This window comes from Chrysemys picta, chromosome 25 (assembly GCF_011386835.1).
Source record: "Chrysemys picta bellii isolate R12L10 chromosome 25, ASM1138683v2, whole genome shotgun sequence".
Lineage (NCBI taxonomy): Eukaryota > Metazoa > Chordata > Testudines > Emydidae > Chrysemys > Chrysemys picta.
The window spans coordinates 7,810,505-7,831,653 of record NC_088815.1 but is presented as its reverse complement, the minus strand read 5'-3'; the positions used below and the strand labels follow the sequence as shown (position 1 = coordinate 7,831,653).

Genomic DNA, 21,149 nt, shown 5'->3' with positions numbered 1-21,149 from the left:
ATGTCAGGGTGATTGAAGTCCCCCATGAGAACCAGGGCCTATGATCTGGAAACTTCTGTTAGTTGTCCGAAGAAAGCCTCGTCTACTTCCTCCCTCCAGGTCTGATGGTTTATAGCAGACGCCCACCACGACATCACCCTTGTTGCTCTTGTCTCTAAACTTAATCCAGAGACTCTCAACAGGCTTTTCTCCAGTTTCATACTAGAGCGCTGAGCAATCATACTGCTCTCTTGCAGTGTATGCAACTCCGCCACCTTTTCTCCTCTGCCTGTTCTTCCTGAACAGTTTATACCCATCCATGACCGTGCTCCAGTCATGCGAGTTACCCCAGCAACTCTGTTATTCCAATCACATCATAGTTCCTTGACTGTGCCAGGACTTCCAGTTCTTCTTGCTTGTTTCCCAGGCTTCTTGCGTTCATGTACAGGCACCTCAGATAACTAACCAATTGCCCTACTTTCTCAGTAGTGAAGCATAAGAGCAGAGGAGGTTAGCCAGGTGTACTCTGTCCGTTTAAAATCCTTTTTCTCTAATGCTTTCCTCTAACCACTGCATACAAACACTTTGTTTTGAGAAGGCTGTTGTTGGTCACTATATCACTGGTCACAGGTTCCCAAAGGGAAGTCACACGGGTGCCCAGACTGCAGTCGGACATAGAACGTGATAAATGGTCTGACTGCATGGGGCACTGTACCCAGGTCCTGGTCTGAGAGTGGAAGAAACCAGAGATTCCACCCCGAGACGGGTAAGGGCAAGAGGCTAAAGTGCAAGACCTGTGCTGGTTGCACTCAGAGCCCAGAAAGGAGGCAGAAGTGCACCAGGAGGGAGGGATAGCTGAGTGGTTTGAGCATTGGCCTGTTAAATCCAGGGTTGTGAGCTCAATCCTTGAGAGGGCCATTTAGGGATCTGGGGCAAAAATCTGTCAGGGACGGTACTTGGTCCTGCTGTGAAGGCCCTTTCAAGGTCCCTCCCAGCTCTATGAGAGAGGTCTATCTTGAAATTAAGTCCCATGACCATCTGTAGAAGAGTGACCTTGGCTGGATGTGGCATTGCTGGGTCTTCCCTCTTGGTCACCTCGTCCTGTTGGCTATCAGGCCCTGTGATGGTCTGGTTCCAGTGATTCAACCTCCAGCTAACTCATAGACAGTCTCACCCTTCCCAATGTATCATGTCTCAAATAAAGTGTCCAGAACAATAGTGGTCATCAATACCATGTCTGGCTCCTCTTCAGTGCCAGCTTTCCCTCAACGAACATCAAATAAAACCAAACCATTTAAGCCACGTTGCCTGGAGCTTCAGCTTGCAGACCCTCGGGGCCCTCCCCAGCATTCTGTTCCTCTTCTGGAAGAGCCAGCATAGGGATACTCCATTCCTACGGCTTCCCTATGGTTCCATTCCCAGGGAGAGGGAACTCTGGACCCCTTTCTCCTAGGTCTGGCCCACATGAGTCTCCTTAGCTGGGTCTGTATAAGGAAAGAAGATGGAACAAAGTGGGCTAAGGTATACGCTCCATCACACAGTGACAATGCCTGACAATATGTATTTTGATGGTGAACTTAAGCACCCAGGCTTGAAAATGATGGGATCCCCTTCTCTCTGCCTCACTTTACCCATCTGTATTATTGTTGTGTGGGCTATAGTAGTGCCGTGAGGCTCCCACCAAGACCAAGGCCACACTGCACTAGGTGCTGTACAAACACATAGTAAGAAACAGTCACGGCGTCAAAGAGCCTGCAATCTAAATAGACAATATGGAAGGGGAAACAGAGGCATGTAGAGAGGAAGGGACTTGCCCAAGGTCACACATAAGATCAGTGGCAGAGACAGGAACAGCATCCAAGTTACTTGTTTCCCAGGCCAGCACCCTACCTATTGGACTGCCCAGGTAGCCTCTGTAAAGCCAGGAGCACAAGGGTTCTGTGATCCTGGAAGGACATGGACTTCACTAATTTCTGGGGAGACACTTGTGCTTGTGATTTTTGGGGAGTAGGAAACTCTAGAAGTCTCGGCATCTAACTTGTGAGCCAGTTCTGGAGCCAACATTAATGAAAGGGGCTTTTAATCCTCATCCTTCCTGGACGGCAGGAAGGAACTTCCACTGACAAGAAATTCGGTCTCCCTGTCAACTCCCTTGTGAGCAGTTCTGAGGGATTGTTAGGAAAGAGACGTAATTATGTTTGATGGATTGGTGCTGGGGACTATTATTTATCCCTGGGCTGAAGACAGAACATTACATATATTTCACAGAAGAGTTCAACCTGCTGTTGCACGTGACATACCGGATTCTGCCCTCACACTGCTTTTACACCTCATTACTTCATTTACACTGCCTTCAGTGGGGAGTTACTCCTGAACTGCACCAGAGTAAATAAGATCAGAGTCAAGCCCCTTACGTTCAGCTTCATGTTATCTAGCTCTTAAGTTTTGCATTTGCCCACCCCGATTAACCTCTGTCTCTATGTACTCTGGCTGTGAACACGTTATCCAGCCATCCACCAGCAGGTGACAGAAAGCAACGCCGTCTAAGCCTGGATAGAGCTGGACACACACAGATGGACAGAACTAATGTCAAACAGAGCTCAGTTTATATATGGAGAGACTAGAACAATTCAAAGTGGATATGGTGCAGGTACAAATGTGGAAAATCCTTTCTTGTCAACAGAATTAGTCAATCTTCCACCGAACCGGAATGACTAGGAAAAGTCTGTTTATCATTTCCTACACTTCAAATTACACCACACATCTCCCCCTGAGCACCCAGCCCTATCTCTGAAGAAAGGAACACAAGGGCATGGCGGAGCAGGAAAGGGAAATTGCCATGCTTTTAAATAATTAAAATAATAATTTGTATTACATTAGTGCCTATAGGCTCAAACAGAGATTGAGGCCCCCCCTGTGCTAGGTGGAAACACACAGGAACATATATTAATAGACAATCCCTGCTCTGAAACATTAACAATTTAAACAGACAAGACAGAGGGACAGTGGAAATGGAAGCACAGAGAGACAAAGTGACTAGCAGGTCAGCAGCATCCACACGTATCAGGGCACGTCCCTTCGTAATCCGCCGTCATCCACAGGGCCGGTGCAAGGAAATTTCGCGCCCTAGGCGAAACTTCCACCTTGCGCCCCACCCCCCCAGCCCTGCGGCAGCTCCCAGCCCCCCCTTGCCCTGAGCCCCCCCCCCCCCCCCCGCGGCAGCTCCTCCCCCACCCTGAGGCACCACCCCGTGGCAGCTCCCCCCCGCCCTGGGGAGCCGTGTGGCAGCTCCCCACCCCAGTTCACCTCTGCTCCGCCTCCTCCCTGAGCACGCCACCCCCACTCTAATTCTCCTCCCCTCCCAGGCTTGCAGTGCCAAACAGTTGATTGGCGCCGCAAGCCTGGGAGGCGGGAGAAGTGGAGCGGCCGCTGTGCTGGGAGAGGGAGTCTGAGCCGCACGTGTCAGCGCGCCGCCGGCAGCCCAGCCCAGGAACGCTGTAAAAAAAAAAAATTGGGGGCACCACTTTTTGGCGCCCCCAAATCTTGCCGCCCTAGGCAACCGCCTAGTTTGCCTTAATGGTAGCACCAGCCCTGGTCATCCCCCTTCTCAGGGAAAATGGGATGAAGCCACGACAGGCAAGATAAAGGAAGGAGGCATCCGCAACCCATGCTGGCAATCCCTCCTCAGCACCCCGCTGAGTGACAGCAGTCGATGGAGCAGGGCCTTGTGGGAAAAAGGCGAGCGACAGGGCCGGAAAGCCGCCCGCTGCCCTTCAGCCCATGCTGTGAAATTAAGCGATTGGTGAAGGTGAGGCCTTGGCCTGATTCCATGGTTGCCGAGGGCAGACAGGCTGCAGGTGAGGAGCTGCTCTTACGGTGCCTTGTCAAGGCACCTGACCCGCTGCCCCGGCCCTTACGACTCCACTACGCTCATGGCTCCAGCCTGTGGCAACAACCAACCCACTGCTCACTGAGCCCTGTAACCGGGCTCCTCCTCCAGCTCGGCATCTCGCGGGATCAGGCCTTTCTCGGATCCCAGGGCTGTTTAGAGCGCTGCAACACATGAATACCGACGATTTGCAGAGAGGCAGGAGCCGAGGGGAGATGGACTCCCTGGAGCCGGAGTTTAGAAAACACTGCCCAGTGCAACGCGCCCCTCGAACGGTTCTCATTTTAGGGAGAGACGGCTGAGATTTTCAAAGGCGCCTAGGGAGTGCGGATGCCATTTTAACGGGGAATAGTGCATCTAACGCCCCTCCGGTTGCTTTGAAAAGTTCAGCCTGCATTGGAGACAAAAAAGGGTCCAACGTGTACAACTTTTAAACCTTCGTGTTTTTTAAGCCAATCTCATGGTTTGGGGAGCTGGAGTTTTGAGTTTTGAACACTGGGGGTTGGTCAGACTGCGTTATTGGCAAAGCACAGCATGAACAGACTCGGTTGGTTCACGTCTATGCCCCTTTTTCTCCGTGTAGCACTTAAGCAGGCCTGCTTAATTTAAAACACGTGCGTATTCTCTGGGACTTGCTCTGAGGCTCAAAATTAAGCACATGCTTAACTGCTGTGCTGAACTGGGGCCTCCCATTGGCCGAACACTACACAAAAGCAATAGTGAACGGCACCCTGTCCAAGAAGGGAGTGGGGGCAGAGGGAGGGAAACAAGTGGCGAAAGGATCCTCTGCTCAGCACAGCCGAGGGGACAGTCCTGAAAAAGTTCTCGCGCCTCGGCTCCTGTTCAGATTCAAAGTCCCCAGCCAAAGCCCTTTTGCTTGCTGCTCGACTTCTACAACCCGCAGCTTGCCAAGGCCTAATTGGAAAAAGCGAACGACTGTTTCCAGCGCTGCCAATTCCTCACCCTCCAGCAGCAAGAGCAAAGCTGCCAGCGGCTTTAAGAGGAGAACAAAAAGCCAGAAAGGATCACTCGCCCCACATAAACACACTGGGATCCTAAAGCTACCATATGATATTTATTAGGACTGCTCAACCAAGGCAGTTTCATTGCTCTCTTAGGGGCTGGGTAGGAGGTCAGGTGACATTCTGTTGCCTCAGTAAAACTAAAGTTCACTGCAAAACACTGGCTTCTCATTATTATTATTTTTGCATTTGCATATAATTGGGTTTGCATTATATGGAATACAGCCCCCCATCCAGCAACGGAATTAACTTCGTATGCGCTTAATTTTAAGCATGTGATTAAGTTCCATTGAAGTCAATGAGGCATGTGCTTAAGTGCTTTGCTGAATCGGGCCCTTTTCAAGAAATCATTTCAAATGCTACGATAAAGCTGTGACCGCCTCGGATTTCGCAGGTGTTCCTAACCCCATGACACAGTGGGGCAGAGAAATGAGACCCACTGGCTACAAAGCCACTCAAGATAAAGGAGAATCTCCGTTAGCAAAAAGGGCCCATGACACACAGCAGCGCAGTTCACAATACATGCTGACAGCAGGTCTACACAGCTGCCTGTGCTGCCCACTTAGGGTGACCAGATGTCCCGATTTCATAGGGACAGTCCTGATTTTTGGGTCTTTTTCTTATATAGGCTCCTATGACCCCCCCCCACCGCCTGTCCCGATTTTTCACATTTGCTGTCTGGCCATCCTATGCCCACTGCTATTTTTTGTGTACTAGCTCAAACAGAGCTAGCGCCTGTATGGCGACCTCCCCCCTGCAACGTAAACATGGCCTGAGTTTGATTTTGTTTTTAAAGGCCTGTGGCTAACCTATTGTACTATTTTGTCCTATGGAACAGAGATAGGATGAGAGGTTGTCCCTACATTTGGGATGCGAGATGACAAGCCAGAGGCAAAACTGGGGGTGGTTTTGATTTTTGCAAAACCTCGACGGTTGCCACAGGAATGAACCCGATTGTAGCGTGTGTAGCTCAGGGTTCAGAGAACTTTGGGTCTAGGCTGCTGCATCTTTCAGTCGAATATGGAGACAGAAAATCAACTGGGATTCCATTTACTTGCCTCTCCCACAACGTCGGAGATGAGGGGGTTCCATAAAGGGTCTGGGTTTGTCTCACCTCTAGGATTTTTTTTCCCAACCCAACTAAAATTTGAGATTTTTTTTCATTATTATTAGTTTTGTAAACAGAGACGAAGTTGGTCTTTAGTCTGGATTTAATATTTTAACGAGTTCCTCTTCTTTATGGTGTGTAATAGGAGAGATGGAGCTGGAGGGGGAGATGCGGCTTGCAGGATATCAAAACAATCTGATAGTCTGGACCCGATTCTCCGAGTTACACACGGAAGTGGTGGGAACAGGCTCATGCTGGCAATGCAAAACCCACCCTCCATATTGGATGCCCTTAGGAGGAAAGGTTGTACATGGGAACGCCAAGGTCCAACAAGCTATCAGCTCTGTTAAACTAGAAACAGGGGGAGTATCAGGGGGGAAAAATGTGCTTTTGGAGTGTGCTGCAATTTCTCCTCTCTGCAGCTGGCTGGTGTGGAGGTGAGGGAAGGAGACGGTCACGGCCTCGTTTTCTCCCCATTCTTTCTGGAGAAATCACTAGCCCTGAGTGGGTGAGGGGATTGCAAGGGCTGCTGTTGTGGCCAGAGAACATCCAGAATGGATGGACCAAAAAAAGAACACATCTGGAGCGCTCCGAAGTGTGGGTTTGGGTTCCCCATCACTGGAAATGCCACGTATCTGTCTGGGGGCCATTCCACCCCATCTCTTTTAATAAGCTAAACCAAACCACGGGCAATTCTATAAATCAAATGATGTTCTTTGGCTCCAAGTCACACCAGCCATAGGACAAACTACACTGTGACGGTACAGCCGCCCTGCTGCAGTGCCATAGGCTGTGCTGTTGTAGCAGCTGTAGTGTAGATGTGATGCCCAACTTATAGGATTGTATATAGGCAGAATAAATGACATCTTTGTCTATGACATGCCGAACACTTAAAGCACTAGGCAATGCCATTTGTCTGAACATTGTAGCACGTACGCTAAAGACCAAAACAGAAGTTTCGATTTCACTGCTATAGGCTGTATGGATGCCCCCTAGTGGTTCACACCGATTCTGTTTTTCAGCTAAAGTCTGAATGTAGGTTGAACTTCGGGTGACACATCTGACTATTGCTTGCAGTGATGTTGTAGTCGTGTTGGTCCCAGGATCTTACCAGGTGGGTGAAGTAATATATTTTATTGGACCAACGTCTGTTGAGGGAGCGAGACTAGCTTTCGAGCTTACACAGACCTGAAGAAGAGCTCCGTATACGTTCGAAAGCTTGTCTCTTTCACCTACAGAAATTGGTCCAATAAAAAAAGATTACCTCACCCATCTTGTCTCGCTAACATCTGACTGTTGCAGGGGAGTCGGTGGAAGGTGTATTTTCATTAATAAACGTGTCTTGTTTAACTTGGCCATTGAACTGGCTGAGCTCTTTCTAACTTGGTTCCCGTTGCGTAGATCACTCTGCCTGTGTCTGACCTTTCCCTTTTCTGACTTGGTCTTTCAAGGCAAATGAAGAGGGGGGGGGGGAACACTCCCCTACCCACTTCAAATGGCTTTAGTGCTGATGAATGATGTTGAGTTGATAATCCTGGAGAGTCAAGCCCCATGTTTATCCACAGAACCAAGACAGCATGGGTAGCAGTACAGGAAGCTTCATACTCGCATGCTCCATCCACCAGCCCCAGGACCCCAGTGTGACCAGGGTAGCAGTAGGGGTGAGTGGGGAGCTAACTCTCAGGGGCCAATTAAATTCTGCACATCCCTGTTGAGACTGCCAGCAAGAAGGGCAATGGATGGAGACCCACTGACTCGTTTTCCATATGCATCTAAGCAGCCATTGATTAATTTCAAGCACTACCAACATGGGCTTGAGTTGAACTGGCCACGTGGAGGCTCCTTATTCCATTCTCAAAGACCGTAAACCAGAGTCCCTCAGGAAAGTCACTTTAGATTCAGTTTCCTGTGCTGCCCAGGAAGGGATTAGACATGGAGGTCTGTGACCTCAGCCAACCACAGACAGAGTCAAAAGTGGATTGCTCTGACTTTGGGCTTAGTGCTCCATAATAACACCGGTGAAATTACTTCATTAGTCCCTAGGGCCCCATTTCCTTCCTTCCTTTCCTCAGCCAAAGTGAAGCTGAAAATAGAGGCTTGCATTTCTTGTATTTCTCTCCAAAATGTATTAAGATCCAATCAATCAAAACCTCTTCTCCTGGCAGCCAGTCCTGAGCATGTGACCTACCCCCCTCAGAGAAGGAAAGAACTTTTCTGCTACACCAAGAATTCCACCCCAAATACGATTCTGATGGAACATTGAGGGAGGAGTCCCATTAAGTCCTCAGAAGTCAAGAAAGACCAGGGATAAAGCTGCAGGGGCAACCTTAACTCCTCCCCTGTGTGCATGTACAACTGTCTTGAATACATGACTAAGGCTACAATTTGGTCATGGAGGTTGTGGAATCTGACTTCTGCAGGCCTCCGTGACTTCAGCCCACAGCAGCTGGGAGTTGCAGGATACCCCCCACCGCCCATCCCCCGCAGCTCCCCAGCCTAGGGCAGGAATCCGCCAGAGCTCCCCAGTCCCTGGGCGGTGGGGGATCCCCTGGAGCTACCCAGCCGCTGTGGGCGGGGATCACGCCCAGACACTGGGCAGGAGAGGGGGCACAGCTGCCAGCCACAGCAGGGCAGGACGCTGGACCTTCCTCCTTCTCCATTTTGTCATGGAGATTTTTTGTCAGACTCAGGGACAGGTCACGGCGTCCGTGAATTTGTGTTTATTCCCGTGGCCTGTCCATGACTTTTACTAAAACGTCCATGACAAAAATCGCAGCCTTAACATGATCGGATGCCAATTCTCAAATGCAACCAGGAGAGTCCTAGACTGTACCTAGGGTGACCAGATGTCCTGATTTTATAGGGACAGTCCTGATTTTTGGGTCTGGTCACCCCAACTGTACCGGGCGTCAAATCCACCAACGCCTACATATGGGAGGCTCAAGTTCCTTCTTGGAGTAGCTAATTCTGGAACCCACAAGGAGAGAGGTGATTCTTGATTTAGTCCTAATTGGAGCACAGAATCTGGTTCCAGACGTACCTATAGCTGAAACGCACAGTCACAGTGACCATAATGTACCGTATATACTCGTTCATTAGCCTGTTCGTTTATAAGCCGACCCCCCAAAATGGATAGGTAAAAATTGCAAAAACTGTATGACCCTTTCATAAGTCGACCCTATATTTCAGGGGTTGGAAAACTTTGGCTGGCGGGTCAGGACGTTTTGTTTACTTGGAGCCAGAGGTGAAAGTAAGCCGGTCCGGTATGGCGTACCGGCAAGAGCTAGTTCACCGTGCCGGACCGCTCTGGGCTCCCAATCCCCGCCGCGGATTGGGAGCCCAGAGCCCTTTAAATCCCGCCTGCAGCTCCGGCGGCCGGGCTGGGGCCGGGATTTAAAGGGCTCGGAGCTCCCCGCAGCGACAGGAGCTCCAGGCCCTTTAAAACCCGGCCCCAGCCGGGCTCAGGCAGGGATTCAAAAGGCCCAGAGCTCCGTGGCGGCCGGAGCCCCGGGCCCTTTAATTTGCCCCTGAGCCCCAGGGGCTCCTAGCCACCTCTGCAACTGGGAGCCCCGGGCTGATTTAAAGGCCCTGGGGCTCCCAACCACAGCCAGTGCCCCAGGGCCTTTAAATCTTGAGAGGCCCGCCTCTTCCGGATGAGGCCCCGCCCCCTCAGGACTCCGGCAGCACCGGTAAATCCTGTAAGTTACTTTCACTCCTGCTTGGAGCATCTGCAGGCATGGAGCCCCTCAGCTCCCTGTGGCCACGATTCACTGTTCCCAGCCAATGGGAGCTGCGGGAAATGGTGCCAGGACGGATGAGAACAGCAAACCGCGGCCACAGGGAGCTGAGGGGCTCCATGCCTGCAGACGCCCCAGGTAAACAAAACGACAATGTATTAGATATTCAATTCAATGATTCCATAGAGCAGGGGTCGGCAACCTTTCAGAAGGGGTGTGCCAAGTCTTCATATATTCGTGGTAATTTAAGGTTTCGCGTGCCAGTCGTACATTTTACATTTACAGGGGCCAGTGGATGGAACCCCAGACTGGCAGCAGGCTGGGCAGACCGGCGGCTGAGACCCCAGGCCGGCAGCGGGCTGAGAGCTCAGCCGCTGCCAGTCTGGGGTTCCGTCCACCGGCCCCTGCCAGCTGGGGTCTCGGCTACCGGCCCCACTCAGCCCGCTGCCGGCCCGGGCTTGCTTCCATCCATCCAGGCCAGCTGCGGGCTGAGCGGGGCCGGCGGCGGGGACCCCAGGCTGGCAGCAGCGTGCCACAGTAAATCAGCTCACGTGCCACAGATTGCCAACCCCTGCCATAGAGTTTTAAATCATCAAATTTTGGTGTAGACCTGTTTATAAGCCAACCCCCGCTCTTTGATGTGTCACTTTTTTACCAAAAATATTCAGCTTATGAATGAGTATATACGGTAATTAAATTGAATGTCCTTGTAGGGGGGGATAATTCCAAAACACCCACCAGGGTTACATTTAATTTTAAAAAGGGGACCTACACAAAAATGATGACGCTTATTAGATGGAAATTAAAAGGACCTGTAGCCAGGGTTAAAAGTCTGCAAGCAGCATGGGGACTCTTTAAAAACCACCGTAAGAGAGGCTCAGAGTAAATCAACACCCTAAATCAGAAAAGACACGAAGATGACCAAAAGAATGCCACCATGGCTAAACAGCAGAGTAATGGAAGTTGTTAGAATCAAAAAGACACCCTTTAACATTTGGAAGTCAAACCCTAATGAGGATAAGAAGAAGTTTACACAAACTCTGGCAGGTTAAGTGTAAAACTATAATACAGCAGGCCAAGAGGGAATTTGAGAAGCAACTTGCAAAAGATGCAAAAACTAACAGTAAAAATTGTTGAAGTATAGCCAAAGTGGGAAGGCTGCCAATGAGGCCACTAGATGACATAGAAGTTAAAGGAGCACTCAAGGAAGACAAAGCCATTGCAGAGAAACTAAATGAATTCTTTGCATCGGTGCTCATTGCAAAGGATGGGGGAAGATGCCCAAAAACGATCCCTGTGGTGTGGGTAACAAATCTGAAACGCTGTCCGACACGGATGTGTCAATAGAAGATGTTTTAGAACAAATTGATAAATTAAACAGTAGTAAGTAATCAGGACCAGATGAGATTCACCCAAGAGTTTGGAGGAAGTCAAATATGAAATTGCAAAACCACGGTATATAAGCTATCACTGAAATCAGCTTCTGTACCAGGTGACTGGAGGTTGACTAACAGAACACTGATTTTTTTTAAAAAGGGGCTCCAGAGGCGATCACAGACCAGTGAACCTAACTTCAGTACCAGGCAAATTGGTAGAAAGTATAGTAAAGAGCAGGATTATCAGACACAAACATGTCTGGTTAGGGAAGTGTCAACCCAGCTTTTGTAAAGGGAAGGCATGTCTCACCAATCTATTTGAATTCTTTGAGGGTGTCAACAAGCGTGTGGATAAGGGTGATCCAGTTGATATTGGATTTCCAGAAAGCCTTTGATGAGATCCTTAATCAAAGGCTCTTAAGGAAACTAAGTAGTCATGGAATAACAGGGAAGCTCCTCTCATGGATCAGTAACTGGTTAAAAGATATGAAGAAAACGTAGGAATAAGTGATCACTTTTCACAATGGAGAGGGTTAGACAGTGGGGTCCCCTAAAGATCTGCACTGGGACTTATGCTGTTCAACATATTCATTAATGATTTGGAACAGGGAGTGAACAGTGAAGTAGCAAAGTCTGCAGATGATACAAAATTATTCAAGATAGAGAAGTCCAAAACTGACTGCAAAGACTTACTGGGGGAATCTCGCAAAACTGGGTGACTGGGCAACAAAATGGCAGATGAAATCCAACACTGATAAGTGCAAGTAATGCAAATTGGAAAACACAATCCCGACTATACCTATATAATGATGGATTCTAAATTAGCTGTTACTACTCAAGAAAGAGAGCTTGGAGTCACCATGGATAGTTCCATGAAAACGTCAGCTCCATGCACAACAGTGGTTAAAAAGGCTAAAAGAATGTTAGGAACTAGTAGGAAAAGGATAAAAGATAAGACAGAAAATATAACACCACCATCATAGAAATATAGGGCTGGATGGGACCTCAAGAAGTCATCAAGTCCAGTCCTATGTGCTAAGGCAGGACAAAATAAAATAAACCTAAACCATCCCTGACTGCTGTTTGCCCATGTTTTTGAAAGCCTCCAATGATGGGGACTCCACAACCTCCCTTGGAAACCTATTCCAGAGCTTCACTACCCTCATAGTTAAGGTACCCTTTCCTGATATCCAACTTAAATCGCCCTGGCTGCAGATTAAACCCATTACTTCTTGTCCTGCCTTCAGTGGACATGGAGAACAGCTGATCACCGTCCTCTTTATAACAGCCCGTAACATATTTGAAAACTGTTATCAGGTCCCCCTCCTCAATCTTCATTTCTCAAGAATGAACATACCCAGTTTTTTCAACCTTTCATCATGTCAGGTTTTCAAAACCTTTTATCATTTTTCTTGCTCTCGTCTGGACTCTCTCCAATTTGTTCTACATCTGTCCTACAGCATGGCGTGCAGAACTGGACCCAGTACTCCAGCTGAGGCTTCACCAGGAAAATTACCACCTGTGTTTTACACACAACACTTCTGTGAATACACCCCAGAATGATATTACTCGTTTTTTTGCAGCAGTATCACATTGTTGACTCATATTCTATTTGTAATCCACAATAACTCCCAGATCCTTTTCAGCAGTATGACCACCTAGCCAGTTTTCCCCCCATTTTATAGTTGTACATTTGATTTTTCCTTCCTTACGAGAAATACTTTGCACTTATCTTTATTGAATTTCATCTTGTTGAATGCAGATCAATTCTCCAATTTGGGGGACAGGATTAGAATCCAAAAGAAACTTGACAAAGTGCTTGCAACCCCTCCCAGATAAGAGTCATGTGCAAATGTTATAAGCATACTCTCCACTTCATTACCCAAATCATTAACAAAAATACTGAATAGTACCGGACCCAAGACTGACCCCTGTGGGGTCCCACTAGATCCACCCACCTAGTTGGACAGCGAACCATTGATAACTACTCTTTGAGTGGCGTCTTTCAACCAGTTGTGCACCCACCTGTGGGTGGGAGCCAGAATCTCCTGCCAAGTGATTAGACCCCAAGGCAGCAGTTACACCCCCAATGGATCTGGAGGTTTGCAGGCACCGGCTCTACCTAGCTGGCCCTCCCACTTCACCGCGTTCCAACCCAGGTCCCTGGGAGGCTGGTTCAGCTTCACTCACTCAGCGGTGCTTTGCATCAGCCTCAGGTCAGCTTCCTTAGGTCAATTCCTACTTCATTCTGCATCCCAGCTGGCTGCCGGCCATCCCTGGGTAGCACTGCATTCCAGGCTTCCAAGCCTGGTCCCAGGCTCCAGGAGCTGTGACTCCTCCATCCCCAGGCTTAGTGGAGAAATCAAGTCACATCCTGGCCTGGAGCTCCCAGAGCACATCCTTCTCTCTGGCCTGCCAACCCCTAACTGAGCCGTCCGCTGGCCTTTTAAACCCCACCTCCAACCTGAGCATGCTCAGCATGGGCGGAGGGGCGGGGCCTCCTGAGCCCAGAGTTGCTTCTTAACCCCCACCTGTCCAGTGAGGGGTTTATACACCCCGTCACATCACATAATAATAATTTCATCGAGACCGCATTTCCCTAGCTTGCTTATGAGGATGTTATGTGAGACTGTGTTAGAAGCCTTACTAAAATCTAGATATGTCGCATCTACTGCCTCCTCCCATCCACTAGGCCAATAAACCTTGTCAAAGAAGGAAATTAGGTTGGTTTGTCATGATTTGTTCTTGACAAATCCATGCTAACTATTCCTCATAACCATATTATCTTCTAGGTGCTTGTTTAATAATTTGTTCCAGTATCTTTCCAGATATCGAAGTTAGGCTGACTGGTCTATAACTTCCCGGGTCCTCTTTATTCCCTTTTTTAAAGACAGGTGCTCTGTTTGGCCTTCTCCAGTCCTCTGGGACCTCACCCATCCTCCAGGAGTTCACAAAGATCATTGCTAACAGTTCTGAAATTGCATCAACTAGTTCCCTTAAGTGTTTTAGGATGAATTTCATCTGGTCCTGCCAACTTGAATACATCTAATTTACCTAAATATTCTTTAATCTGTTCTTTCCCTGTTTTGGTTTACATTTCTTCCCCCTTGTTGTTAATATGAACTGTGTTGAATATCTGGTCACCATTAATCTTTTTAGTGAAGAGTCAAGCAAAATAGGCATTAAGCACCTCAGCTGTCTTGATGTCATCCGTTATTAGCTCTCCTCCCCCCCTTAAGTAGAGGACCTACACTTTACTTCATCTTTCTCTTGCTCCTAATGTATTTAAAGAACCTCCTCTTAATGCCTTTTATGTCCCTTGCTTGGTGTAACTCAGTTTGTGCCTTTGCCTTCCTGATTTTGCCCCTACATCTTTTGCTATTCTTTTATACTCCTCCTTAGCAATTTGTCCATGTTTCCACTTTTTGTAGGATTCCTTTTTAATTTTCAGGTCATTAAAGAGTTCCTGATGGAGCCATATTGACCTCTACCTATTCTTCCTCTCTTTCCTTTGCACTGGGATAGTTTGCAGTTACGCCTTTAATATTGTCTCCCTGAGAAACTGCCAGCTCTCCTGAACTCCTATTCCCCTTAGATTTTCTTCCCGTGAGACCTTACCTGCCAGTTCTTGGAGTTTGTTAAAGTCTGCGTTTTTGAAGTCCACTTTCCTTATTCTGCTGCTCTCATGCCTTCCTTTCCCTAGGATCGTGAAATCTATCATTTTATCATCTATTTCACCGAAATTGCCTTCCACCTTTAGCGTCACTACCAATTCCTCCCTATTGCTCAGAATCAAATCTAAAATTGCTCTCCCCCTGGTTACTTTCTCCACTTTTTGAAACAAAAATTTGTTCCTAATACATTCCAAGTACTTACTGGAAATTCTGTGTTTTCCATACAGACGCTCCCCGAGTTATGTAAACCTGACGTACGCAAATCCAAGCTTAGAGAAAAAGTTCCGTAAGTTAGAAATAGGAGGTTTTTTTGTTTTTTGGAGGTTTTTTTGCATAATGGTTGGAGATACATTTCCGACTTACGCAAAATTCAAGTTACATAAGGCCTTCCGGAAAGGAACGCTTGCGTAAGTCGGGGAGCGTCTGTATTACTTATCCAACAGAAGTCTAGGTAGTTAAAGTCCCACATTACTACTAGGTCTTATATTTTGGGTATTTATGAGAGACTAAAAAGATTAGGGCTGTTCACCTTAGAAAAGAGGTGACTAAGGGGGGATATGACAGAGGTCTGTAAAATAAGGAACAGCATGAAAAAAGTGACTAGAGAAGTATTATTTACCCTTTTACACAACATAAAAACCAGAGGTCACTCCATGAAATTAATGGGCAGCAGGTTTAATACAAACAAGAGGAAGTATTTTTTCACACAATGCACAACTAACCTGTGGAACTCATTGCTGTGGGATGTTGTGAAGGCCAAAAGTATAACTGGGTTAAAAAAAGAACTAGATAAGTTCATGGACGATAAGTCCACGAACGGCTATTAGCCAAGATGGTCAGGGATGCAACCCCATGCTCGGGGCAATACTAAACCTTTGCCTGCCAGAAGCCAGGAGTGGAAGACTGGGCTGGAAAACTCCAAACCTGCCCTGTTCTGTACATTCTCCCTGTAACTCTGGTACTAGCCATTGCCAGAGACAGAATACTGGGGTAGATGGACTTCTGGTCTGACCCAGTACAGCAGCTCTTATGTTCTTATGCCTCCTCTCTAGCCATGTTCTGGTGCCTGCACCGGCACAGGGATGAATTTGTAGTTTGGGGCCTGATTTCCAGCACTCACTGAAGTCAATGGGCAGCATGTGATTTCAGTAGTTCAGTAGCAGGTCCAACCCTTTTTCTCGGGACTCAGTGCTCAGGGGAGAAATAGAGAACATTGATCATTTTTATTTTGCATCCTGAACTGACATCAGCAGGCCAAAAACAATGTTAGAAATGACTCTTTAGCTGGTCTGAGAAGAGTCTCAGTGCCTTCTTGCCCTGTTGAGTGGGCAGGTGTATAATGTATTAGGCCCAGATTCTCAAAGGTATTTAGATGCCTAACTCCCATTGATTTCAGTACCTAAATACCTTCGAGGATCTGAGCCTTAGTCTTTAGGATTTCTGGCAGCACCACAGAACTGTAACCAATGTATGTGATGGCTCAAACCTCCATGAGAAGATGATCCAGATTCCCAGGGCCTGGGGGTATTATCTTGTGACCTCTCAATGTATCCTATTACCTAAGCACTTTGGGAGCCATCTCTAGGAGGAAAGCACTAAGCCATACAGGTCATTGAAGGGAGCGTGCGGAGAGCAGACGACCTCTTCCCATTGGCCATCAGGGACAGAAATACGAAACCTTCCCGGCTTGGTGCTTGGACTGAAATGGAAAATGTTTCTAAATGGTAATATGGAAAAATCTGTTAGCAGATCAACGGGCGGTGAAATCCTGCCCATGGGAACTCTCAAGAGTTGGATTTACTTTTCCGCTCAACGTGGGATAGTTCATACCCTCAGTTTAGATAAATGATTAGCAACTGGACTATGGCTTGCATTTGCCACCTTAAAGAGAACGATCGATGTAGCATAAGCAAATTTAGATGTATAGAAATCTGGGAAATGACCTTAAAAAGCAAAGCGTCTTTTAGGGCAGGGTTAGCGAGGAGCTCCATAATACAGTCTGAAGCTGCAGTTGTCTTTAAGGATAGAGGAGAAGGAGTCTTGCAGCTCCAGCAGAACACTGAGTCTATTCCCCACTCTGCCATTTACTGACTGTATGAAATGGGGCAAGTTACTCCACCTCTCCTGATCTAAATGGGGATAAATAATACTGCCTCGCTCCACAAGAGTGCTAGGAAGCATCAAGGGCTTTGAGATCCTTAGCTGGTAAGTTGTAGAGAAGAGGGAAATGTCATTATTATTATTTAATAAGGAGGAGCAGCCTGTGGAGAGAACATTGCACCCAGGGACCTCCCCAGGGTCCCCTTCCTCTTCCTCAGGGAACCCTGCCTGAGCATCCCTTCTGAATTAAACAGGAGGTTGACTGCGTTTTGCTCCACTTTTTGGAAAACAGGCAACTATTTAACTCCTTGCCAGCCATCAATACAGCCACCCATCCTCCACCTCCTACTTGGACCAGTGGTTTTAATCAACAATCAAATTATCTTTGCGGTGTTGTTGTAGCTATGTTAGATATTAGAGAGACAAGACGGGCGAGGTAATATCTTTTATTGGACCAACTTCCGCTGGTGAAAGAGCATAGGCGCCGACTCCGTGGGTGCTCCAGGACTGGAGCACCCACGGGGAAAAAATGGTGGGTGCTGAGCACCCACCAGCAGCCCCCCTATCAAAACCTCCCCCTCCCCGCAGCGCCTCCGGCCCACCAGCGGCCCCACAGGTCAGCACCTCTCCCCCTCTCTCTCTGCGCCTCCTGCCTGACGTAATCAGCTGTTTTGCGGCTTGCAGGAGGCTCTGGGGCAGTGGGAGGAGGAGCAAGAATGCGGTGCACTTTGGGGGAGGGGGCGGAATGGGGCAGGAAGAGGCGGGGCAGGGGTGGAAAGAGGCGGGTGGGGTGGGGCCTTGGGGGAAGGAGTGGAGTGGGGGCAGGGCCTGGGGCAGAGCCAGGGGTCGAGCACCCCCTGGCACATTGGAAAGTCGGCGCCTGTGTGAAAGAGAACAGCTTTCAAGGTACTCAGAGCTCTTGTTAGACTACAATGAATTTCAGGGATGGAGATGAGATTCTGAGTTTAAAGAGTTAAGCCTCAACCAATTTATTCTCAGCCCTCAAAGGCAGCAGTCACCCCTGTCTGGGTAAATACCAGGGGTGCCGACATACTCATGATGAAGACAACCCCACTGTGTGCTTTCCACAGGACCACAGCTCTTCCAGGACACCAACCTTTTCAGAGTTTTCACAAACCCACACTGTAGCCTCTTGAATGGACACATCCAACCACTGAGCCCCCAAAACCCACACAGAGCAGGTTAGCCCCATCAACTCCTCACCTCTACCTTCCTGGGACAAGATGTCAGCAGGTGCTAGGATGCTGCACAGAGAGGCAGGGCTGCCTTGCTCAGTTTGCCAAACCCAGGCATCCAAAGTCACGAGTCAGGCCCCCCAAAATCAAGAGATTGCCTTAAAAATCATGATCCCCCCCCCCCCTTTCTGGTTTTTGAGTCCTTAGGCATTATGTTTTCAAGCTCTTCCCCCACAACCATAAGGGCTAGACAATTATTTTTTTTTTAAATGGAATGAAAGCAGAGTCTCCCAGGAGCACATGACTCCGGGGACTGGGGCCTTAAGAGAAACCCCAAATATCACCAGCCTCGTGGCAGAGTCACACCAGCTGGCGGCACCGTGGGGTCTGTCGGCTCCAGTACAGATGAACTGAGTGCCCTGCCTGCCAGTGCCTGGAGAACCCAGTGGCCCAGCCAAATGACGGAGCCAGCCCCGCATGGCCAGGGTGCAGCCCCAAACAGCTGCATAAAGGCAAACCCCAGCAGGGAGTCTGGGCAATACCCAGGGTGGGTGCTGCAAGGCAGCAGCTGGGGCAATGTCCCAGGGTCACCCTCCGTCCCACTGGCTGCTGGGCAGGCCCTTTGCCCCAGGCTCGCCCCTTGCTCCAAGCCCTTAGCTTGGTCTGGGGCTGCTGCAGCCTCTGCCCCATGCCTGTGCCTGGAACTCTGAGCCACCAGACCAGGCCATTCTTGCTATCCAGGCCACATGGTATGACCTGGGTCTCCCCCCCCCCTCCCATCCTAGACTACATGGTACGGTCCTTCTCCCGTGTTACCTTCCTCTCAAGCCAGCCCCGGCCTCGGCCCTCACGTGCGCGTGACCCAGGCGGGCGCGCGCGCTCTAGGAGCTCAGTGCTCGCGCCCGCCGTCGTGGGTGGAGCCAGCGAGCGAGCCGGGGCCTGGCGCGCGGCATGGAGGCGGCGGGAGCCGGCGTGGCGCCCATCAGAGCCCAGTGAGTACGGGCCGCCCCCGCCCCTCACTCGGCCAGGCCCGGGCCGGGCTCGCCTCAGCCCCCCCCCCCCCCCGACCTCCCCAGGGGTCCCCTTCCCCCCGGGCTCGCCTCAGCCCCCCCCCCCCCGACCTCCCCAGGGTCCCCTTCCCCCGGGCTCGCCTCAGCCCCCCCCCCCCCGACCTCCCCAGGGTCCCCTTCCCCCGGGCTCGCCTCAGCCCCCCCCCCCGACCTCCCCAGGGTCCCCTTCCCCCGCCCCCTCAGTGAACCCGCCGCCCCCTCCCCAGGGTCCCCTTCCCCCGCCCCCTCGGGGAACCTCCCCTCCCCCTTCCCCCCCAGACCTCCCCAGGGCCCCTTCCGCCGCCCCCTCGGGGAGCCCCCCTCCCCTTTCCCCCACCCCCTCGGGGAACCTCCCCTCCCCAGCATCCCCTTCCCCCGGGCTCGCCTCAGCCCCCCCCCCCCCGACCTCCCCAGGGTCCCCTTCCCCGGGCTCGCCTCAGCCCCCCCCCCCCGACCTCCCCAGGGTCCCCTCCCCTCGGGGAGCCCCCCTCCCCTTCCTCCCCAGGGCCCCTTCCCCCGTCCCCTCGGGGAGCCCCCGCCCCTTTTCCCCACCCCCTCGGGAACCCCCCCAGACCTCCCCAGGGGCCCCCTTCCCCCTCCCCTGGGACCTCCCTAGGGTCCCCTTCCCCTGCCCCCTCAGGGAGCCCCCCTCCCCTTCCCCTGCCTCCTCAGGGAACCCCCCCCCCCCGAGACACCCGCCATTCCCAGCCCCCCTCCTGCTTCCCCCGAAGCCCCCCTCCCTCTTTCCCAGCACCCCTTTCCTGTGCTACCCCAGCATCCTCCCCTCCCCCCCTCCCTTCATGCAATCTGGTTCTGGCCTTTGGGTGCCTGATGTGTGGTCGACGGAGCCCTTCGGGCCGCAGAAGTTGGGTGGCTTTGGGCTGGGTGCTCTGGTTTCCCGGGCTGGGGTGACTCGCTTGGAAGGCCGCATCGCTCACCTCTCTTGAAAGAAAATCAGTTATTTGGTTACTTGGTACTTAAAAGAAAAGAATCAGCAACAGAGGACCTGCTGCGTTGTTAAAATACCACAGTGTCTTTCCCCAGGCTGCTCCCATGACAGATGGCCCCTGGAGTCCCCATCCCTCCACTCATCCTACATGACTTTGTGGGTTGAGGTAGTTAAAGCAGCTGGCCGTTCAGCACCCAGCAAATATCAACAGGTGCCTTTGGCAGAGACAGTATCAGTTTGCAGGAAGGCTCATAAGAGGCCTTGCAAACTACGGAGAGAGCACAAATATGGGAGAACTGGAAAACGTTACTGGCCTTGTGATTGTTGCCCTGGATGAGTTAAGTTACTGTCCTCAGCTTACCAGTCAGTTAGTGAAACCTGTGTGAGAGACCACAGCAAGCTTTGTGAAGTTACATGTTTAAAAGTCAGTACCTAATTAAAAGTGGCTAAATTTTCAGAGGTCATGAGCGCCCACAATTATCATTGAAGTCAGCAAGAGCTGAAGGTGCTTGGCACTTCTGAAAATCACACCACTTTTATTTAGGTGCCTAAAGATGGATTTTGGGTCCACCCTTCTGTTTTAGGAAACCATCCTAAAGTATCCTCAAATGTTTGGTTTATAATTCTGCCCCACCTCCATTAAGCAATCAGTCTCTTGTCAGTCTTGTGAATAAATTTTTGTATGAACAGTGTAGCCGAGAGGCCTCAGTCAAAGATTGGGGTCCTGTGGTGCTATAACGCTGTACGGACAGTCTCTGCCCCAGTAAGCTCATAATCAAGGGTTATGACAAAACATCATAAGTGGAAGAAATGGACAAACTGGAGGAGGAGGTATCGATAAAGTTGGCATAAGTGGTCACTTACGACAAGTTTCACTGTATTTTGCTGCTCTCTGTAGAAGATGCTAGTAATAAAGGCTGTCTGTTCTACTTACAAAGGTGCCTGTGGTGCTTCCTCAGTTTTTCAGTGGTTTCCAACCCCAAAGATCTACCATGGAGATGAGGAATACACTGTACATCTTTAATGCAGAGAGGCAGTATACATGCGACAGCCTACATCCCACTGCCTTA

The 21,149-nt window shown here is 50.0% G+C and overlaps 1 protein-coding gene and 2 long non-coding RNA genes across 3 annotated transcripts in view; 1 reads left to right on the top strand and 2 right to left on the bottom strand.

The window, feature by feature from the left end:
* The window catches only part of LOC135977448 (uncharacterized), a 121,780-nt gene that overhangs the window by 80,532 nt on the left and 20,099 nt on the right, over nt 1–21,149 (bottom strand). The window lies entirely within an intron of this gene.
* Nucleotides 523–18,988, bottom strand: LOC135977447 (uncharacterized). The gene is made up of 2 exons (XR_010594940.1): nt 18,898–18,988; nt 523–1,463 (listed from the first exon to the last, which is right to left on the bottom strand). It is a non-coding gene; the product is annotated as an uncharacterized LOC135977447 (long non-coding RNA).
* Nucleotides 18,915–21,149, top strand: part of DUS3L (dihydrouridine synthase 3 like) — an 18,720-nt gene continuing 16,485 nt past the window's right edge. Inside the window, 1 exon segment of the mRNA XM_065578522.1 lies at nt 18,915–19,073. Within this exon segment, the coding sequence (XP_065434594.1) occupies nt 19,033–19,073 (41 nt within the window). The 5' untranslated portion in view covers nt 18,915–19,032.